Source organism: Barbus barbus (genome assembly GCF_936440315.1).
Source record: "Barbus barbus genome assembly, chromosome: 26".
Lineage (NCBI taxonomy): Eukaryota > Metazoa > Chordata > Actinopteri > Cypriniformes > Cyprinidae > Barbus > Barbus barbus.
The window spans coordinates 18,353,016-18,369,453 of record NC_136754.1 but is presented as its reverse complement, the minus strand read 5'-3'; the positions used below and the strand labels follow the sequence as shown (position 1 = coordinate 18,369,453).

Sequence of the window (16,438 nt, the reverse complement as noted above, 5' to 3'; positions counted from 1 at the left end):
ATATTGGAAGGACCTATATGTATACCTATACAAACAAATAACATCTAAACTTATGGAGTGTGTAACAAAATTGTTTAGGCTCGTTATAAGAAGTGTGATGCGATGAAGGTCATGTGTGGATAGGTTCACTGACTACAATGAAGTGGAATCCGGAGTCGACTTTTATTTTGAAATTCAAGACCGGAAGTAGCTTACTGCAGCACGATTCCCATTGATGCCAATGGTCGATTTGCCGGGATACGAAACGGATGGAGAGAGCAGGCGTCGTGTTTACGGTAAATCTGCGATTTTTCATTTGTAAACACAACAGTGCTGCTAGGGTAACGTTTTCGTCGCGTTCACATTCATACAGTTGCAGAAAAACGATCATTAATGTGTATCTGAGAGAAATGATCATGTCTCGTTGAAATGACTCATAAGATCTTTGGGCTACTGTTTTGGTTTCTAAAACCCATTCTTTGTTATTTAAAAGGCAGAGAATATGGGTATGAACTCATCTGTATTTTAAATTAGACGACATATGTGTTTTAACATACAAGTAACCTCACGAGCCCATCCAGGAACAAAAGCTGCCCGTTTTGATGTCCTGACATTCCAGCGTTCAGAAATAATAATACAGCCAGATTAAATGAGTTTACTTTGCTATCAGGTGCTGTTGATTTCACATTTGTCGTGAAATTGAAGGTTGTCTAACCCTAGTAAGCGCATTTCACTGACATGACACTGTTGCGAAAAGGGCATTGCTACTTGATATTTAAGAAATATACCTTCACTTGGGGATGTTTTGTCGTTTATTACTTAATAGCTCTTGTTTTTGGGTTTATAACATACCGCTTGATATTTAAGAAATATACCTTCACTTGGGGATGTTTTGTCGTTTATTACTTAATAGCTCTTGTTTTTGGGTTTATAACATACCGCATGAAAGAGAACCATCTGAACACAAGATATTGACTGGTTTGTTTCAGCATAATAATATGGTACACCATGTCTCTAATGTGAGCTTTCCAGATATCTAGTAATAACCTGCAGACAGTGTGATGTAGTCCTTTGTTTGAATTAAACACATATTTTCTCTATTGCATGCTGCACTGTGTCCTTTTTATCCTCTGATTCTTCAGGAAGAACGTGAGAGGTTGTGAAGATGAGTTCTCAGCAGTATCCACGTCCAGGACTGCCATCTGGCCTGGGACAAGGACAAACACCAGGCAGCAACACTGCAGGACTTCCAGGAAGTCAGAAGAACACAGGTTTAAGACATAATTGACTATTACAGACAAAAATAAAGAATTAGATCTTCACTCTTACGCCTCTGTAATGTTAATGGATGCTTAATAGATCATTAGTAAATGTTTAGCTATATACACATGTTCAAAAGTTTAGGGATTTTTAAAAATGTGTTTAAAAGCAGTCTCTTATGTTCCCAAGGCTGCATTTATTTGCTCAAAAATACAGTTACAAAATTGACAAAAATATAAAAATGTATAACCAGCGTTGTCTATATTTTCAAATGTAATTTATTCGTGCTATGGCAAAGCTGAATTGTCTTCATTGTCACATGATGCTTCAGAAATCATTCTAATATGCTGATTTGGTGCTCAAGAAACATTTCTTATTACTATGAAATGCCGAAAAACAGTTGTGCTGCTTCATATTTTTGTGGAATCTAGAATACTTGATGAATTGAAATCTTTTGTAGCAGTATAAATGTCTTAGCTGGCACTTTTGGTAACTCCATCATTGCTGAATAAAAGTATAAAAAACAAACATACAGACCCAAACTTTTGAACGATGGTGAAGTTGGAAATAGACAACTTTGGAAGATGCTGTACTCATTGAGATGATTCTAAAAATCTCAATTCTAAAAGTCTTGAATTTACACCAATTGACTTAATGTGGTGTCTTTAAGGAGGACATGAAGACTCTAATCATGCTCCACGTGAGCTGATGTCCAGCGGAGCCACAGTGTTCAGAGATGACAAGCAGGAGACGGTAGTGGTGCGACCCTACCCCCAACCCCAGACTCAGCCCCCGCCCCACGGAACAGCTCAGTCTCTGCCCCCTCCTCTCCCTCAGCACCTCCCCATCCAACCAGGCATGCCTGTCTCTGTGTCAGCACCACCATCACACCTCCCTCAGGGTCTTTCCCTAGCCTTCACTGAGGGTCCTCTGAAGGTATACTGGTATATTTACAAGTACCTTCAGTTTATAAAACTGATCCCTCTTGTCATCTTCCTGAAAAATCAAAAGTAAACAATTGTAAAAAGGTATGTCCATGGTTGCGTACATCTCTCTTCTCTTTACTCCAGTCTGCTATTAAGATGCCCATGCCAAGCCGTGTAATAGCTCCAGCACCTGTGTCAACACCGGCCCACCTCGCTATCCCCCCTAAGGTGTCTGGTCATATCACCGCTACCATGGAGTCTACACAGGCCTCTGGTATTCCTGTGGCGACCATCAGTGGTCAGCAGGTTAGTAATACTTTTTATTTTACTTTTAAGTTATTTGGCTTGCATATAAGGGCTTTTTTTAATCAAGTGCAAAGTTTTCTGTAATAGTGATTTATCTCACATTATATTAAAATTTGAAATCAGTACTATATTTTCACATTGAATCTCCAAATTAATTTCAGAAATAAACATGCTGCTAATTATGTTCACCCTAAATGTTACCGTTATGTAAATGTTACCCTGGTCCCACAAAACCAGTCATATGGGTAATTTTTATGAAACTGAGATTTATACATCATCTGAAAGCTGAATAATAAGCTTTCCATTGATGTATGGTTTGTTAGGATAGGACAAAATTTACCAGAGATAGAACTAGAAATCTGGAATCTGAGGGTGCAAAAAAAAAAAATCTAAAATATTGAGAAAATCACCTTTAAAGTTGTCCAAATGAAGTTCTTAGCAATGCATATTACTAATCAAAAATTACATTTTGATATATTTACAATATGAAATTTACAAAATATCTTAATGTAACATGATGTTTACTTAATATATCCTAATGATTTTTGGCATAAAAGAAAAATCAATCATTTTGACCTATACAATGTATTTCTGGCTATTGCTACAAATATACCCGTGCTACTTATGAATGGTTTTGTGGTTCAGGGTGACATATATAAATATGTATATAATATTTACTTTATGTTGGATATTATATAAAATTTATTAAAGATATTACATTTATTATATATAAATTTACTTTGTTGTTTATATTATGTAGGACACTAATTCATTTTGATTCATATTGTACAATTTTATTTTATTTTATTTATTTATTTATTTTTATTAGCAACAAGTCAAAATTGGTGCCTTTGGGTAATCACTGTGGCAGAAGGCCCAGAGTGGCATGTTGTTGCTGGTGTTTTTATTTTTTAATTTTTTAAAAATTATTATAATTGATGGAGTTGCTCAGTCCTGTCATTATTATTCCTTCATAATTATTTAACTAAATAAAAATTACTATATTTACACAGAATATTTAATCTAGTATTTACAATAATGCATGTTTTTCGAAAAATAAATAGTTACAAATAATATGAGATATATTTTATATATACACTGAGCTTCTTGCCCCACAGGTAGGGGGTCATATTTCCTTATTAGTAGGTCTTGCTATGAGTCTGGTATGGTTTTAATTGTTGTTGTTTTTGGCACAATAAGGGTCACACTGGTAACCTGCATCATCTAATGACCAACGTGCAGATCATCCGCAGCGGAGCCCCTGCACTGCAGATCGGCTCCACTGCTGCCCCTCAGCATCCATTCACCTCCCATTTACCCAGAGGCAAGTTTCAGATTTCAACCAGGTTTCTGTTTCAACCAGATGTAATGTTGGCGCACTGACTGATTTTGTTGTGTTGTCACAGGAGCGGCTGCTGCGGCTGTGATGTCAAGTTCCAAAGGAACCACAGTGCTGAGACCAGCAGCCTGTCCGAGCTCTGCCACGGGGCAGCCTACAGTCCAGCACATTATCCACCAACCAATTCAGGTTCATACACATGTAAACACATGTTGTCAGTTCTATTGAACACAGATTCATCCTGACACATTTCATACATATCTGTTTGTATTACAGTCTAGGCCTATAGTCACTACCTCTACAGCAGTGCTGCCAACAGTAGTGGCTCCCGTGAATGCAACCAGGCCTCAGTCTCCGGTTATCACTACAGTGGCTGCTCACTCTGGAGACATGGTACACGGGTAAGACCCACCGTAAAGAAACATTTTTAGAGGGCTGAAATTATAACGGTTAATTAGCGCTTCTTCGATTGTGCGTTTTGACTGTGTCAGCATGTGTTTAGTGGATAAGTTACAACAGGTAAACATGTCAGTTGTGTGGTAACTAGTGCTGGGTTTCCAATATCAATTTCTCAGTTTTAATCAGTTTTCATTTTAATGAACCTTTAGTCTTTGCTATTTTCAGGTGGTACATGAACAAAACTTCACTGTAGTAACATTTGTAGCTCACCTATAATCCTATATTTGGAATACAGTTTTCATCATATAATCTCAAGTCTGGTGTTTCAAATTCTGCCAGTTTTATTATTAAAATTTAAACAAATGCAATTTTGATGCTCTTTAATGTGGAAAGACAGACTGTATCTGCCTCAGAGCAGGTGGCAGCGCAAAGCACACATGAACTAAACATCTCTTTCTCTGTACTAGTTATAGCAAGAAATAAATATGAATAAACATAAGAAGATATGTTGAAAGATATAGAACAACTTACTGTATTATGTAAATGATTAATCAGTGTTTCAACCGAAGACAACAATAAATCAGATTGTAAACTTGTTACATAAACATACGTTTATGTAAGCCATTTATTGTCTATTGTTTATTTATCAGCTACAATTAATCACCTTAGTGAGGAGCATTTTATGCACATTATTACATGTAAAGTATATTGTTACTTGATTTCATGACATTTATTCAAGCATACATTATGTAATGAATGGTTGATCACAACCTCTGTTTAGAAGTTTATATTAGTCAAAAAATGAATTGGAGTAGAAAAATCGTTATATCATTAAAAAGTTGATACAGAATTAATGCCTTGTGTGCAATGTAAATGTTTACAATTCTATTTAAGTGTTATTAAATAAACGTTCAGTTTCGGTGTTTCAGTAAAAAAAAATAATAATTCTGTGCATCTCTATATTTATAGAATTTAATTGTGGAAATTGTGTGTCTGGTTTTGTTTTTCTGGATTCCAGTCGCTCGGCAATGACGATCCACCAGCCCCAAGCCACCTTGAGTATCCAGCGCCCTCCGCCCTCACGGGACACGCCCACACGAATCACCTTGCCCTCCCACCCTGCCATTGCTGCTCAGAAAGCCCTTTCTCACTCTGTTGCACAGGTTGAAATCATTCTGCCTCATCCTTTTGGAAATATTAAAAAAAAGCAGGACATTATACCTCTCTTTTGCTCTGTCGTAGAAGCCCATTTTCAGCACTGTGACACCTGTTGCTGCTGCAACAGTGGCTCCAATTCAGGCCACCAATACTGCACCATCACCCACTACAACAGGTGGGTGATAAGTCTACTCCACACACCAGTGATTCAGAGACATCCATGCAAATTGCATAGCCTATTATGTTTACATATGTATTACAGTACTAAAGACCTGCTATGTTATTGTAACACATTTTTAAAGGCTCCAACCCACAAATATCCAGTAGCAGTATTGTCACTATGACGGTGGCCTCCCACTCCTCTCATGCCACAGCAGTGACCACATCTACCATCCCTGTGGGTAAGTTACCTTTAGCTCTGGAATTGTTTTTATTTCTAGTAACACAGACGTATATAGGTTTTATATTGTAGGTATTGTTTAATGTTGTAAATATATCAAGTAATGCTAGAGATTCCATTCAATACAAGTTTATTTGTATATCGCTTTTCACGATACGCAAAGCAGCTTTACAGAAAATTTTAAGTTTCTACATTATATTTAGGAGTTGGTTATTAGTGACTGGCAGAAATATGCAGTAAAAATCAGAGATATGAGATTTTGTACTTATTAGTCAGATTTTTCAATCTTTGTGACACTCAGTTGTAAAGGATTAGCCCTTATTTTAATTTAAATTTCGGGGAATCTTTTCTTAAGATTCAATATTGATATTTACATGATTAATCGATATGAATCAAAACGTCCAATTTATACCTTAACAATACCTCATTAACGACTTGTCCAGCAAGTATTAAAATCAGTATGTTATCTTTTAACAATTCAGTTTTATTTTATTTGTGGCCAACAATAAAACAAACCAAATAGTACTCTATCAAAATTCATGAGCATAGGTACCTTTTGAGCGTAGGTAACGCGATCTTTGGCAAATAGTTAAGACTTGAAAAGTACACAGCATCAGACAAAGATTTCTTAATAAGAAAGACAATTTTCATCCACACCAGGTTATTGCTGATGAAATCATCTTTCATTCAAAATCAAACACCAAGTGTTTTGCATACCCAAAGTACATACAGTACATTGCATACCCAAAGTACATACAGTCGACACAATTCTAACATTTTTGGCTCTATACACCACCACAATGGATTTCAAATGAAACGAACAAGATGTGCTTTAACTGCAGACTGTCAGCTTTAATTTGAGGGTATTTACATCCAAATCAGGTGAACGGTGTAGGAATTACAACAGTTTGCATATGTGCCTCCCACTTGTTAAGGGACCAAAAGTAATGGGACAGAATAATAATCATAAATCAAACTTTCACTTTTTAATACTTGGTTGCAAATCCTTTGCAGTCAATTACAGCCTGAAGTCTGGAACGCATAGACATCACCAGACGCTGGGTTTCATCCCTGGTGATGCTCTGCCAGGCCTCTACTGCAACCGTCTTCAGTTCCTGCTTGTTCTTGGGGGATTTTCCCTTCAGTTTTGTCTTCAGCAAGTGAAATGCATGCTCAATCGGATTCAGGTCAGGTGATTGACTTGGCCATTGCATAACAGTCCACTTCTTTCCCTTCAAAAACTCTTTGGTTGCTTTTGCAGTATGCTTTGGGTCATTGTCCATCTGCACTGTGAAGCGCCGTCCAGTGAGTTCTGAAGCATTTGGCTGAATATGAGCAGATAATATTGCCCGAAACACTTCAGAATTCATCCTGCTGCTTTTGTCAGCAGTCACATCATCAATAAATACAAGAGAACCAGTTCCACTGGCAGCCATACATGCCCACGCCATGACACTACCACCACCATGCTTCACTGATGAGGTGGTATGCTTAGGATCATGAGCAGTTCCTTTCCTTCTCCATACTCTTCTCTCCCATCACTCTGGTACAAGTTGATCTTTGCCTCATCTGTCCATAGAATGTTGTTCCAGAACTGTGAAGGCTTTTTTAGATGTCGTTTGGCAAACTCTAATCTGGCCTTCCTGTTTTTGAGGCTCACCAATGGTTTACATCTTGTGGTGAACCCTCTGTATTCACTCTGGTGAAGTCTTCTCTTGATTATTGACTTTGACACACATATACCTACCTCCTGGAGAGTGTTCTTGATCTGGCCAACTGTTGTGAAGGGTGTTTTCTTCACCAGGGAAAGAATTCTTCGGTCATCCACCACAGTTGTTTTCCGTGGTCTTCCGGGTCTTTTGGTGTTGCTGAGCTCACCGGTGCGTTCCTTCTTTTTAAGAATGTTCCAAACTGTTGTTTTGGCCACGCCTAATGTTTTTGCTATCTCTCTGATGGATTTGTTTTGTTTTTTCAGCCTAATGATGACTTGCTTCACTGATAGTGACAGCTCTTTGGATCTCATCTTGACAGTTGACAGCAACAGATTCCAAATGCAAATAGCACACTTGAAATGAACTCTGGACCTTTTATCTGCTCATTGTAATTGGGATAATGAGGGAATAACACACACCTGGCCATGGAACAGCTGAGAAGCCAATTGTCCCATTACTTTTGGTCCCTTAACAAGTAGGAGGCACATATGCAAACTGTTGTAATTCCTACACCGTTAACCTGATTTGGATGTAAATACCCTCAAATTAAAGCTGACAGTCTGCAGTCCACATCTTGTTCATTTCATTTGAAATCCATTGTGGTGGTGTATAGAGCCAAAAATGTTAGAATTGTGTCGATGTCCCAATATTTATGGACCTGACTGTATATCAGTTTTATCTATTATGCGGTTAAGCCATAGATGAAACTATCCTTAATTCTAAATAATCACACCAAGCATGTGAAACTAAACAATAGTGATCGGGAAAATTAGACATCAAAAGATTACAACAATAACATGGGTACAACCTGAATATATATTGTAAATATATTGTACATATTGCTTCTGAGTATATTGCTTTAATAGCAGGAACAATTATAATTTGTTAACTTTTGCAATCCTTAAGCAAGATTTGAGTCTCTTTGTCTGTTACTAAGAAGAAAATGATCGTTCAAATGTGTGAGAGAGAGGGGTTGTCCGGGGGTCGCGAGTGTCCCGTTGGACATGCATCTGGAGATTTTCTTAGCTCGGACGTCGGTTGTAAACAGTCTTCCTGATCATTGAATTACATGTTAAGCAGTCAGGAGGTCGTGTCCAGATCCAGAGGTCTTTGTCCTGTTTCTGGTTAAATTACCTTAAGTGATAAGAAACAACCGTGAAGTCCTGTTTTAAATGCATTCCAGATTTTTCCACACATATGCCCCTTTGTTTTAGGGGTCTCGTGAGACGTTAAGGAGAGCAGAGCGGTATGTGAAAATACTACTTTTCACTATCTGTGAAAGTAGTATTTCCCCGGAATGTTGCCGTCCTGTTAATAGACCTGTGTATGTGTTCTTGTTTTCGACCAAGCTCTACACAGTGTAGTATGATGTAGAGTACAAAATGATTTCCTTATTTTACTTTAAGACTTTATAGTAACAGTTTGAGCAGATTGTTTATTGATTTAAACTATGAAATCTTAATGGTGAAATGTGATCAATAATATTTCCTAAGAGTAGAATCAGAGACTGTGTAAGGCCAGGCCAGTCCAGTCATACACAAATCGCAATAACGCACAGCCAATTGGCTGTTCGTTTACTCTTGATTACACAAATCACCTTGCTAAAGTTTGCCGTCAGAATGAAAAGATTAATACTTTTATTCAGCAAGGAATAAACATTGTTATAAAAAACCTATTTCAAATCGACACTGTTCTTTTAAACTTTCAATTCATCCAAAAGTCCTGAAAAATCCTGTATTATGGTTTCCACAAAAATATTATACTGCACAACTGTTTTCAACATTTATAATGGTTTCTTGGGCACCAAATCAGGATATTAGAAGGATCATGTGACACTGAAAACTGGGCATTACACTTAAAAATATAACCTATAAAATATATATCAAAAAGTCCCTTTTTCAGATTACTGTATTTTTTAATAATAACAATTTTGTAAAGTGTCACATATTTATTGGAAAGAGTTTAAACAATGTTTTTTCATATTTGTTTGATCTGCTTACCCCCAGGCCAGATGTAGGTGACTTTGTTTCTTCAACAGAGCACAAAATAAGATTTTTAACTCAAACCGTTGCAGTCTGTCAGTCATATAATGGAAGTCAATGGGACCCACAGCTTTGAGAGACAAAAAAACATACACAGACAAAACCAAATGAAACCCTGCAGCTCATGATGATACACTGAGGTCTTAAGACATGAAACAATCGGTCTGTGCAAGAAACTGAATGGTATTTATATCATTGTTTTTTTTTTTTTACCTCTGATCCTGCAGCTCATGATGATACACTGAGGTCTTAAGACATGAAACAATCGGTCTGTGCAAGAAACTGAATGGTATTTATATCATTGTTTTTTTTTTTTTTTACCTCTGATCCTGCAGCTCATGATGATACACTGAGGTCTTAAGACATGAAACAATCGGTCTGTGCAAGAAACTGAATGGTATTTATATCATTGTTTTTTTTTTTTTTACCTCTGATCCTGCAGCTCATGATGATACACTGAGGTCTTAAGACATGAAACAATCGGTCTGTGCAAGAAACTGAATGGTATTTATATCTTTTTCTTTTTTTTTTTTTTTAACCTCTGATCCACCGCAATGTCCAACTGTCCTGAGCATGTTCACAACAGCTGGCGTGTGATGCATCAACGTTCTCTGGCATAGTAGGAAGCGATCTGTCGCGCGTATATGACACTTATTCTCAAATCCTTGGGTCTCATTGACTGCCATTGTATGACTGACAGACTGCAACGGTTTGAGTTAAAAATCTTCGTTTGTGTTTTGAAGAAGCAAAGTCACCTACATCTTGGATGCCCTGGGGGTAAGCAGTTAAACATCAAATTTTCATTTTTGGGTGAACTATCCCTTTAAGACACTTATGCTGGGAAAACACTGCACAATTTTCAAAGTTGTCGGATCACTGTTGTCATTTTATTCTTGGTATGAAGTATACTATTAAATTGTTATTTACATAGATTTCATCCTTTCTGCATTCAAACGGATAGGAGCTGTAATTGCATGGCTGGAAATAGCTGCCTGAAGGCATAACGACTGTAATGGCAGACTGAACAGACTTGCTCTAAAATGACTTTAGTTGAATGCAGGAAACTTTTTTCCATGTATTCATATAACAGTCTAACTAAACTGGGAATGCACCTTTACATAGTTGCAACAGATATGCTGTTTTTCCAAGCAGATTTTCCAGGAAGATTTTGCTTGTAAAATAGTAAAAGCTTTAACTGATGGAATTCACTGTCGATTTTCCCCCGTCTGTTTTAGCTAAAGTGGTCCCGCAGCCCATCACACACACGTCACCACGTATTCAGTCCGAGTACACTGGAGAAAGGGGCAACCTCATCCCTATTTCTGGTCACCGCTCTTCTCCCAACCCCATCACCATGGAGAACCGCACTGACAACAGGTATAAATCCTGTCTATTCAATATGTTGAAGAACATAAGCTCTTTTTCCACCTACTTTACATTTAAAATGTGTTTTTGGCAGCAAACTGGCTATTTTCACATCAGGTATACGATACCCATATGTCTGTTTGCCCTGCTTTTAAAGGGATGTTTTATGGCTCTCCACAGACAATCTGTTCCAGTGCAGTTTCAGTACTTCCTGCCCACCTACCCATCAGCACCGTACCCGCTGACCCACACATACACCCCCATCACCAGCTCTGTGTCATCCATACGCCCTTATCCAGGTACCATGGTGCTACATCAAATTAAAAAAACGATTTCCTTCCTCTGCAAACTTGATTGACATTGATTAACAGTTGTTTGTCATGTGGACACAGTAACTGCTCAGGCGCCCAGTGCAGCCATGCCCACTCAAGCCAGTGTAGGAGTTGCGTCTGCAGTTCATCTGAACTCCATGCAGCTGATGACGGTGGACCGCATTACTCAGATCAACACTCAGAACATCCAACCAGCTGCCATGGCAGCGCAGGGCATCCAGCCCACACCCATCCCAGCCCATGGACTTCATACGTCTGCCCAGATCACCACCCCGAGCATTCAGCCTACACCAGTCAACCAACAACAGCCCCCAACAGAGTCTAAAGCTTCAGGTGAGACGCCTCAGATCAGCTGTAAATCTTAAGATCCACTGTCAGTTCTCCACATGTGTTCAAACCAAGCACTCAAGCATTGAAGTTACAAAAAATAGTAACGAGCGTGTTCCTGTGTTGTTGTTTTTTTAGTGGTTCTGTCTGATGGTTCCACACTAGTGGCTAACTCTATTAGCAATGCATTCAACAACAGTCAGCCTGTCACCACTGTGGCCCAGACACACAATCAGAGTGCCAACGCTGGAACCCCCTCACTTGTGACGTCTCCTCGACCCAGCATTTTGCGCAAGAAACCTGCCAATGAGGGGTGAGCAATGAAAACCCACTATTGAAATGTTCTCCATAGTATTGTTCAAGTGTAAATCTCATTATTATACACTCACCTAAAGGTTTAATAGGCACACCTGTTCAATTTCTCATTAATGCAATTATCTAATCAACCAATCACTTGGCAGTTGCTTCAATGCATTTAGGGGTGTGGTCCTGGTCAAGACAATCTCCTGAACTCCAAACTGAATGTCAGAATGGGAAAGAAAGGTGATTTAAGCAATTTTGAGCGTGGCATGGTTGTTGGTGCCAGACGGGCCGGTCTGAGTATTTCACAATCTGCTCAGTTACTGGGATTTTCACGCACAACCATTTCTTGGGTTTACAAAGAATGGTGTGAAAAGGGGAAAACATCCAGTATGCGGCAGTCCTGTGGGCGAAAATGCCTTGTTGATGCTAGAGGTCAGAGGAGAATGGGCCGACTGATTCAAGCTGATAGAAGAGCAACTTTGACTGAAATAACCACTCGTTACAACCGAGGTATGCAGCAAAGCATTTGTGAAGCCACAACACGCACAACCTTGAGGCGGATGGGCTACAACAGCAGAAGACCCCACCGGGTACCACTCATCTCCACTACAAATAGGAAAAAGAGGCTACAATTTGCACGAGCTCACCAAAATTGGACGGTTGAAGACTGGAAAAATGTTGCCTGGTCTGATGAGTCTCGATTTCTGTTGAGACATTCAGATGGTAGAGTCAGAATTTGGCGTAAACAGAATGAGAACATGGATCCATCATGCCTTGTTACCACTGTGCAGGCTGGTGGTGGTGGTGTAATGGCGTGGGGGATGTTTTCTTGGCACACTTTAGGCCCCTTAGTGCCAACTGGGCATCGTTTAAATGCCACGGCCTACCTGAGCATTGTTTCTAACCATGTACATCCCTTTATGACCACCATGTACCCATCCTCTGATGGCTACTTCCAGCAGGATAATGCACCATGTCACAAAGCTCGAATCATTTCAAATTGGTTTATTGAACATGATAATGAGTTCACTGTACTAAAATGGCCCCCACAGTCACCAGATCTCAACCCAATAGAGCATCTTTGGGATGTGGTGAAACGGGAGCTTCATGCCCTGGATGTGCATCCCACAAATCTCCATCAACTGCTAGATGCTATCCTATCAATATGGGCCAACATTTCTAAAGAATGCTTTCAGCACCTTGTTGAATCAATGCCACGTAGAATTAAGGCAGTTCTGAAGGCGAAAGGGGGTCAAACACAGTATTAGTATGGTGTTCCTAATAATCCTTTAGGTGAGTGTATGTCCAAGTCATATTTTACCAGCACAAAAAAATACAAAACAGTCCTGCACCAATTTATATATTGACAAATATTTAATTTGTGTAGATTAAATTTGCAGAGTAGAAAACAAAAGGGAATACGGATTCTTGTTTCACCTCAAAATGACCAAAAAAAAAATAAATTATATTTTGTAAATTAAGAATATCAAAACTATTTTTAGGAGTACTACTTTCTATTTTCCTCCCAAGTATGTCTTCTAATATAAAGTATATCTTTTAATTCAAGAAAACATTTTTTATTACTGTAATGCAGTAATGAAAATCATCTTCTCCAGAAAAAATTATTAAAAAATACATTCATGACTACCACCATGATTCTTCCATTACTACATAACAATTTAAACTTTTTTAACAAAGTCTGTTGCTAATTACTAACTAGTTAATTATCATCAAAACAGTGTCATATTGCAAAATATTTCACAAAATGTTGATACTAAAAGGTGTTAGGTTTTAGATGTTCCTTTACTTGAAATATAATTTCATTTTTTCCTTCCTTCTGAATTTATATAATTCAGAATGGTTTGTATAAATATGGTCAACAATTTTAAATATATATGACCAACACTCTTCTGTTGAATCATGTTGTTTATAGATTAGTATTTATTAATGTTTTTTTCAATTACCTTTTTTATTTTAAATTTAGTTTAAGTTTTAGTAATTGTGCTTTTGTCATATTTATTAATTTGTTATTAGTTTATTTTTATTATAGTTTTAGTAATTTTAGTACTTCAACAAACATTTACCTTAGTTAGTTGCCTAATGATTGTTTTATTTTATTTCAGCTTTATTTGAAATACTGAAAACTATTTTTTATAGTTTACCATAAATAGTTTCTATGACATTGTAGTACGTTTTTAGTTTAGTAGTTTAAAATTATTTTTTGAAAAAAAAATATATATATATGTTCTCAGAATTGTCATTTAATCTGTCTCTGTTGATTTATTAAAGTGCTGCTGTTAGGAAGAACCTGATCCCAAGTCAGCTCAGTGACTCCACAACCCCCAGAATCGATGGACACATCAGAAGTGCATCAGGTTCACCTCGGCCTGCAGGGTATGAAGTATTCACATTGATCTTATTGATTTTTGTAGTATTTCTTGGTCTTTAATCACCGCTCAGCATTGTAAACACTTAATCTCCTAACTCTTTGGCAGAGTGAAGCCTAAATCTGATATCCACATGAGTCTCGCTCCATCAGTAGCCGCAGCAATAGAGATTATTCCTAGCCAGGGAACTGAACAGAAACCTCAACATGTGGGACCACCTTCCTCCCAGCTGGCTTCTCAACCTATCCCCTCCCTCCTGACGTCAGCAGCGCCCCCCTCTCAACCCACTCCTGCTCTTTCAGCCATGCCTGCTGCCATGGCAGTCACCCCGCCAATCCCCTCCATGGCCAAGTTATTGGCCCCGCCCACTCAGCCAGCTGCCAGCACTAATTCAGCATGTGCCATCAGCTCCACCCTCCCAGAGATGAATATTAAGCAGGAGGCGGAGCCTATGGATAGTACAAAGCCAGGTGGGATCTTCATGCAAACAAGATTTTACACTAATTGTCAATCATTATATCAGCCTGAACATGAATCCAGTTGTATTTGACATTAAGATTAATTCATTCAACCAATATTTTACATATTTAAAACAATGAAAAGATGATGTAGAATGATGTTATACTTCAGAGAAACACATATCAGGAGGCAGAAGTGTCAGTCAGTTCATGGTTTAACTAATAAAGTGGTTTCTTTCCCTCAGTGGCATCAGGGCCAAACAGTGGTGCACAGATGTTGGCAGTCCCTGCTACAGATATCACCCCTGGAGCCTCCCCCAGAAAGAAGCCCCGCAAGCAACAGCATGTCATCTCCACTGAGGAGAGCGAGATGATGGAGACCAACAGCACAGACGAGGAGAAGTTCCCACCTGAACCCCTCAGCCAGCGTGCAGAGAAACGCAAGTCCCCTCCTAAAGAATACATTGGTAAGCTTCATTGCTATGAAGTTGTTTCTTCAAGATTGATAGAAGATCTAGAAAGGTCCTTGACCATGTGCCTTTATAATCTGAATAGAGTCTTCACTTTGCAGGACAATGGTGTTTTCTTAATTATTAGAATAGGATTTTAAAACTATTAGTTTTTTTTTTTTTTTACGGTATAATGTGGAATGTCAATCAAAAGTAGGTCAGTACACTTAAATCAAAACGCAATATGAAATAGTTTCTGACTATGTGAATATTAAGCCGCAAAAATACTATTCAAATATGAATCCTGCATGTTCTGTGTGTCTCTGTGTGAATGAATGGCGCAGATGCAGTTTCGTTTACAAGCATACCGAAGCATGCGTGACACTCAGTGTTTTTAGCCTCTGCCATCTCAATAAATGATTACATAAACCCATGAACATAATCTCTAGAACTGCTCTAAGGGTCACTTTATGAACATTTTACCATTTCTTTTGAGTACAACTATCGTCATATCATATACAAACAGAAACTTAAGGGTCTTCACAGCAACCCATCAAAATAAAATTTCTGTTTAACTTGAACAAACTGACAGAATAATTAATGTGATGATAGTACTATTACTACTAATACAATTATTAAAACTATATTTTTAAGGAATTTTTATCAGAAGAAAATATTTTAAATAAAATAAATTACTTAGAGATGCTTTTGATAATGAAACCATTAAGATGGAATCCAGAAAATTAATGGAAAACACAGAATAAAACTGAATTTGTGAAAAAAAAAAACATTTCATAGGGCTTTAAAAATGTATCTTTTGTTTAACCGCATTTAATTTATTAGAAGTTTAATTATGTAAGTAAAATCATCACATTAAAATCAAATTAAAAACCAGTACAACAAACACTACAGTCATACGAGTTTTTGATTGTTGTCTCTCCTATGTCTGAAAAAATCTTGGAATATCTTAAGACTCCGTACTGCCTTCTACCTGTGAAAGTCAGCCAACCTTTGTTCTAAATGCTACATTATGAAATGGCAACAGTGACGGTGTCGTAACATGACAGAACAGAGGCCAAACTTAATAACATTGCTGGATTAAGGTAAACCAACATAGAGATAAATATCAGAAACATCTTTCTATGCTGTCCTGGAAATGACTAGCAACTACAGTTGCACTGATTGTTGTACCAATTGTGGGACTATCTGTACAATTTTGATTTATCACAAGTTATGTAATATGATTTGATATTGAATTTTTCACTTTAAGAAACCCAGTTACATTACTAAAACATT

The 16,438-nt window shown here is 37.8% G+C and overlaps 1 protein-coding gene across 1 annotated transcript in view; it reads left to right on the top strand.

The window, feature by feature from the left end:
* The first annotated feature begins 193 nt into the window (after positions 1 to 193).
* The window catches only part of LOC306845636 (histone deacetylase complex subunit SAP130-like), a 22,890-nt gene continuing 6,645 nt past the window's right edge, over positions 194 to 16,438 (top strand). The window contains exons 1-17 of the mRNA XM_079378543.1: positions 194 to 275; positions 1,122 to 1,250; positions 1,910 to 2,175; positions 2,310 to 2,471; positions 3,672 to 3,795; positions 3,878 to 3,999; positions 4,087 to 4,211; positions 5,228 to 5,372; positions 5,452 to 5,542; positions 5,670 to 5,768; positions 10,757 to 10,898; positions 11,067 to 11,185; positions 11,279 to 11,551; positions 11,684 to 11,858; positions 14,138 to 14,242; positions 14,344 to 14,705; positions 14,939 to 15,160. Of these exons, the coding sequence (XP_079234669.1) occupies positions 1,145 to 1,250; positions 1,910 to 2,175; positions 2,310 to 2,471; positions 3,672 to 3,795; positions 3,878 to 3,999; positions 4,087 to 4,211; positions 5,228 to 5,372; positions 5,452 to 5,542; positions 5,670 to 5,768; positions 10,757 to 10,898; positions 11,067 to 11,185; positions 11,279 to 11,551; positions 11,684 to 11,858; positions 14,138 to 14,242; positions 14,344 to 14,705; positions 14,939 to 15,160 (2,638 nt within the window). The 5' untranslated portion in view covers positions 194 to 275; positions 1,122 to 1,144. The remainder of the gene's footprint in view (positions 276 to 1,121; positions 1,251 to 1,909; positions 2,176 to 2,309; positions 2,472 to 3,671; positions 3,796 to 3,877; positions 4,000 to 4,086; positions 4,212 to 5,227; positions 5,373 to 5,451; positions 5,543 to 5,669; positions 5,769 to 10,756; positions 10,899 to 11,066; positions 11,186 to 11,278; positions 11,552 to 11,683; positions 11,859 to 14,137; positions 14,243 to 14,343; positions 14,706 to 14,938; positions 15,161 to 16,438) is intronic.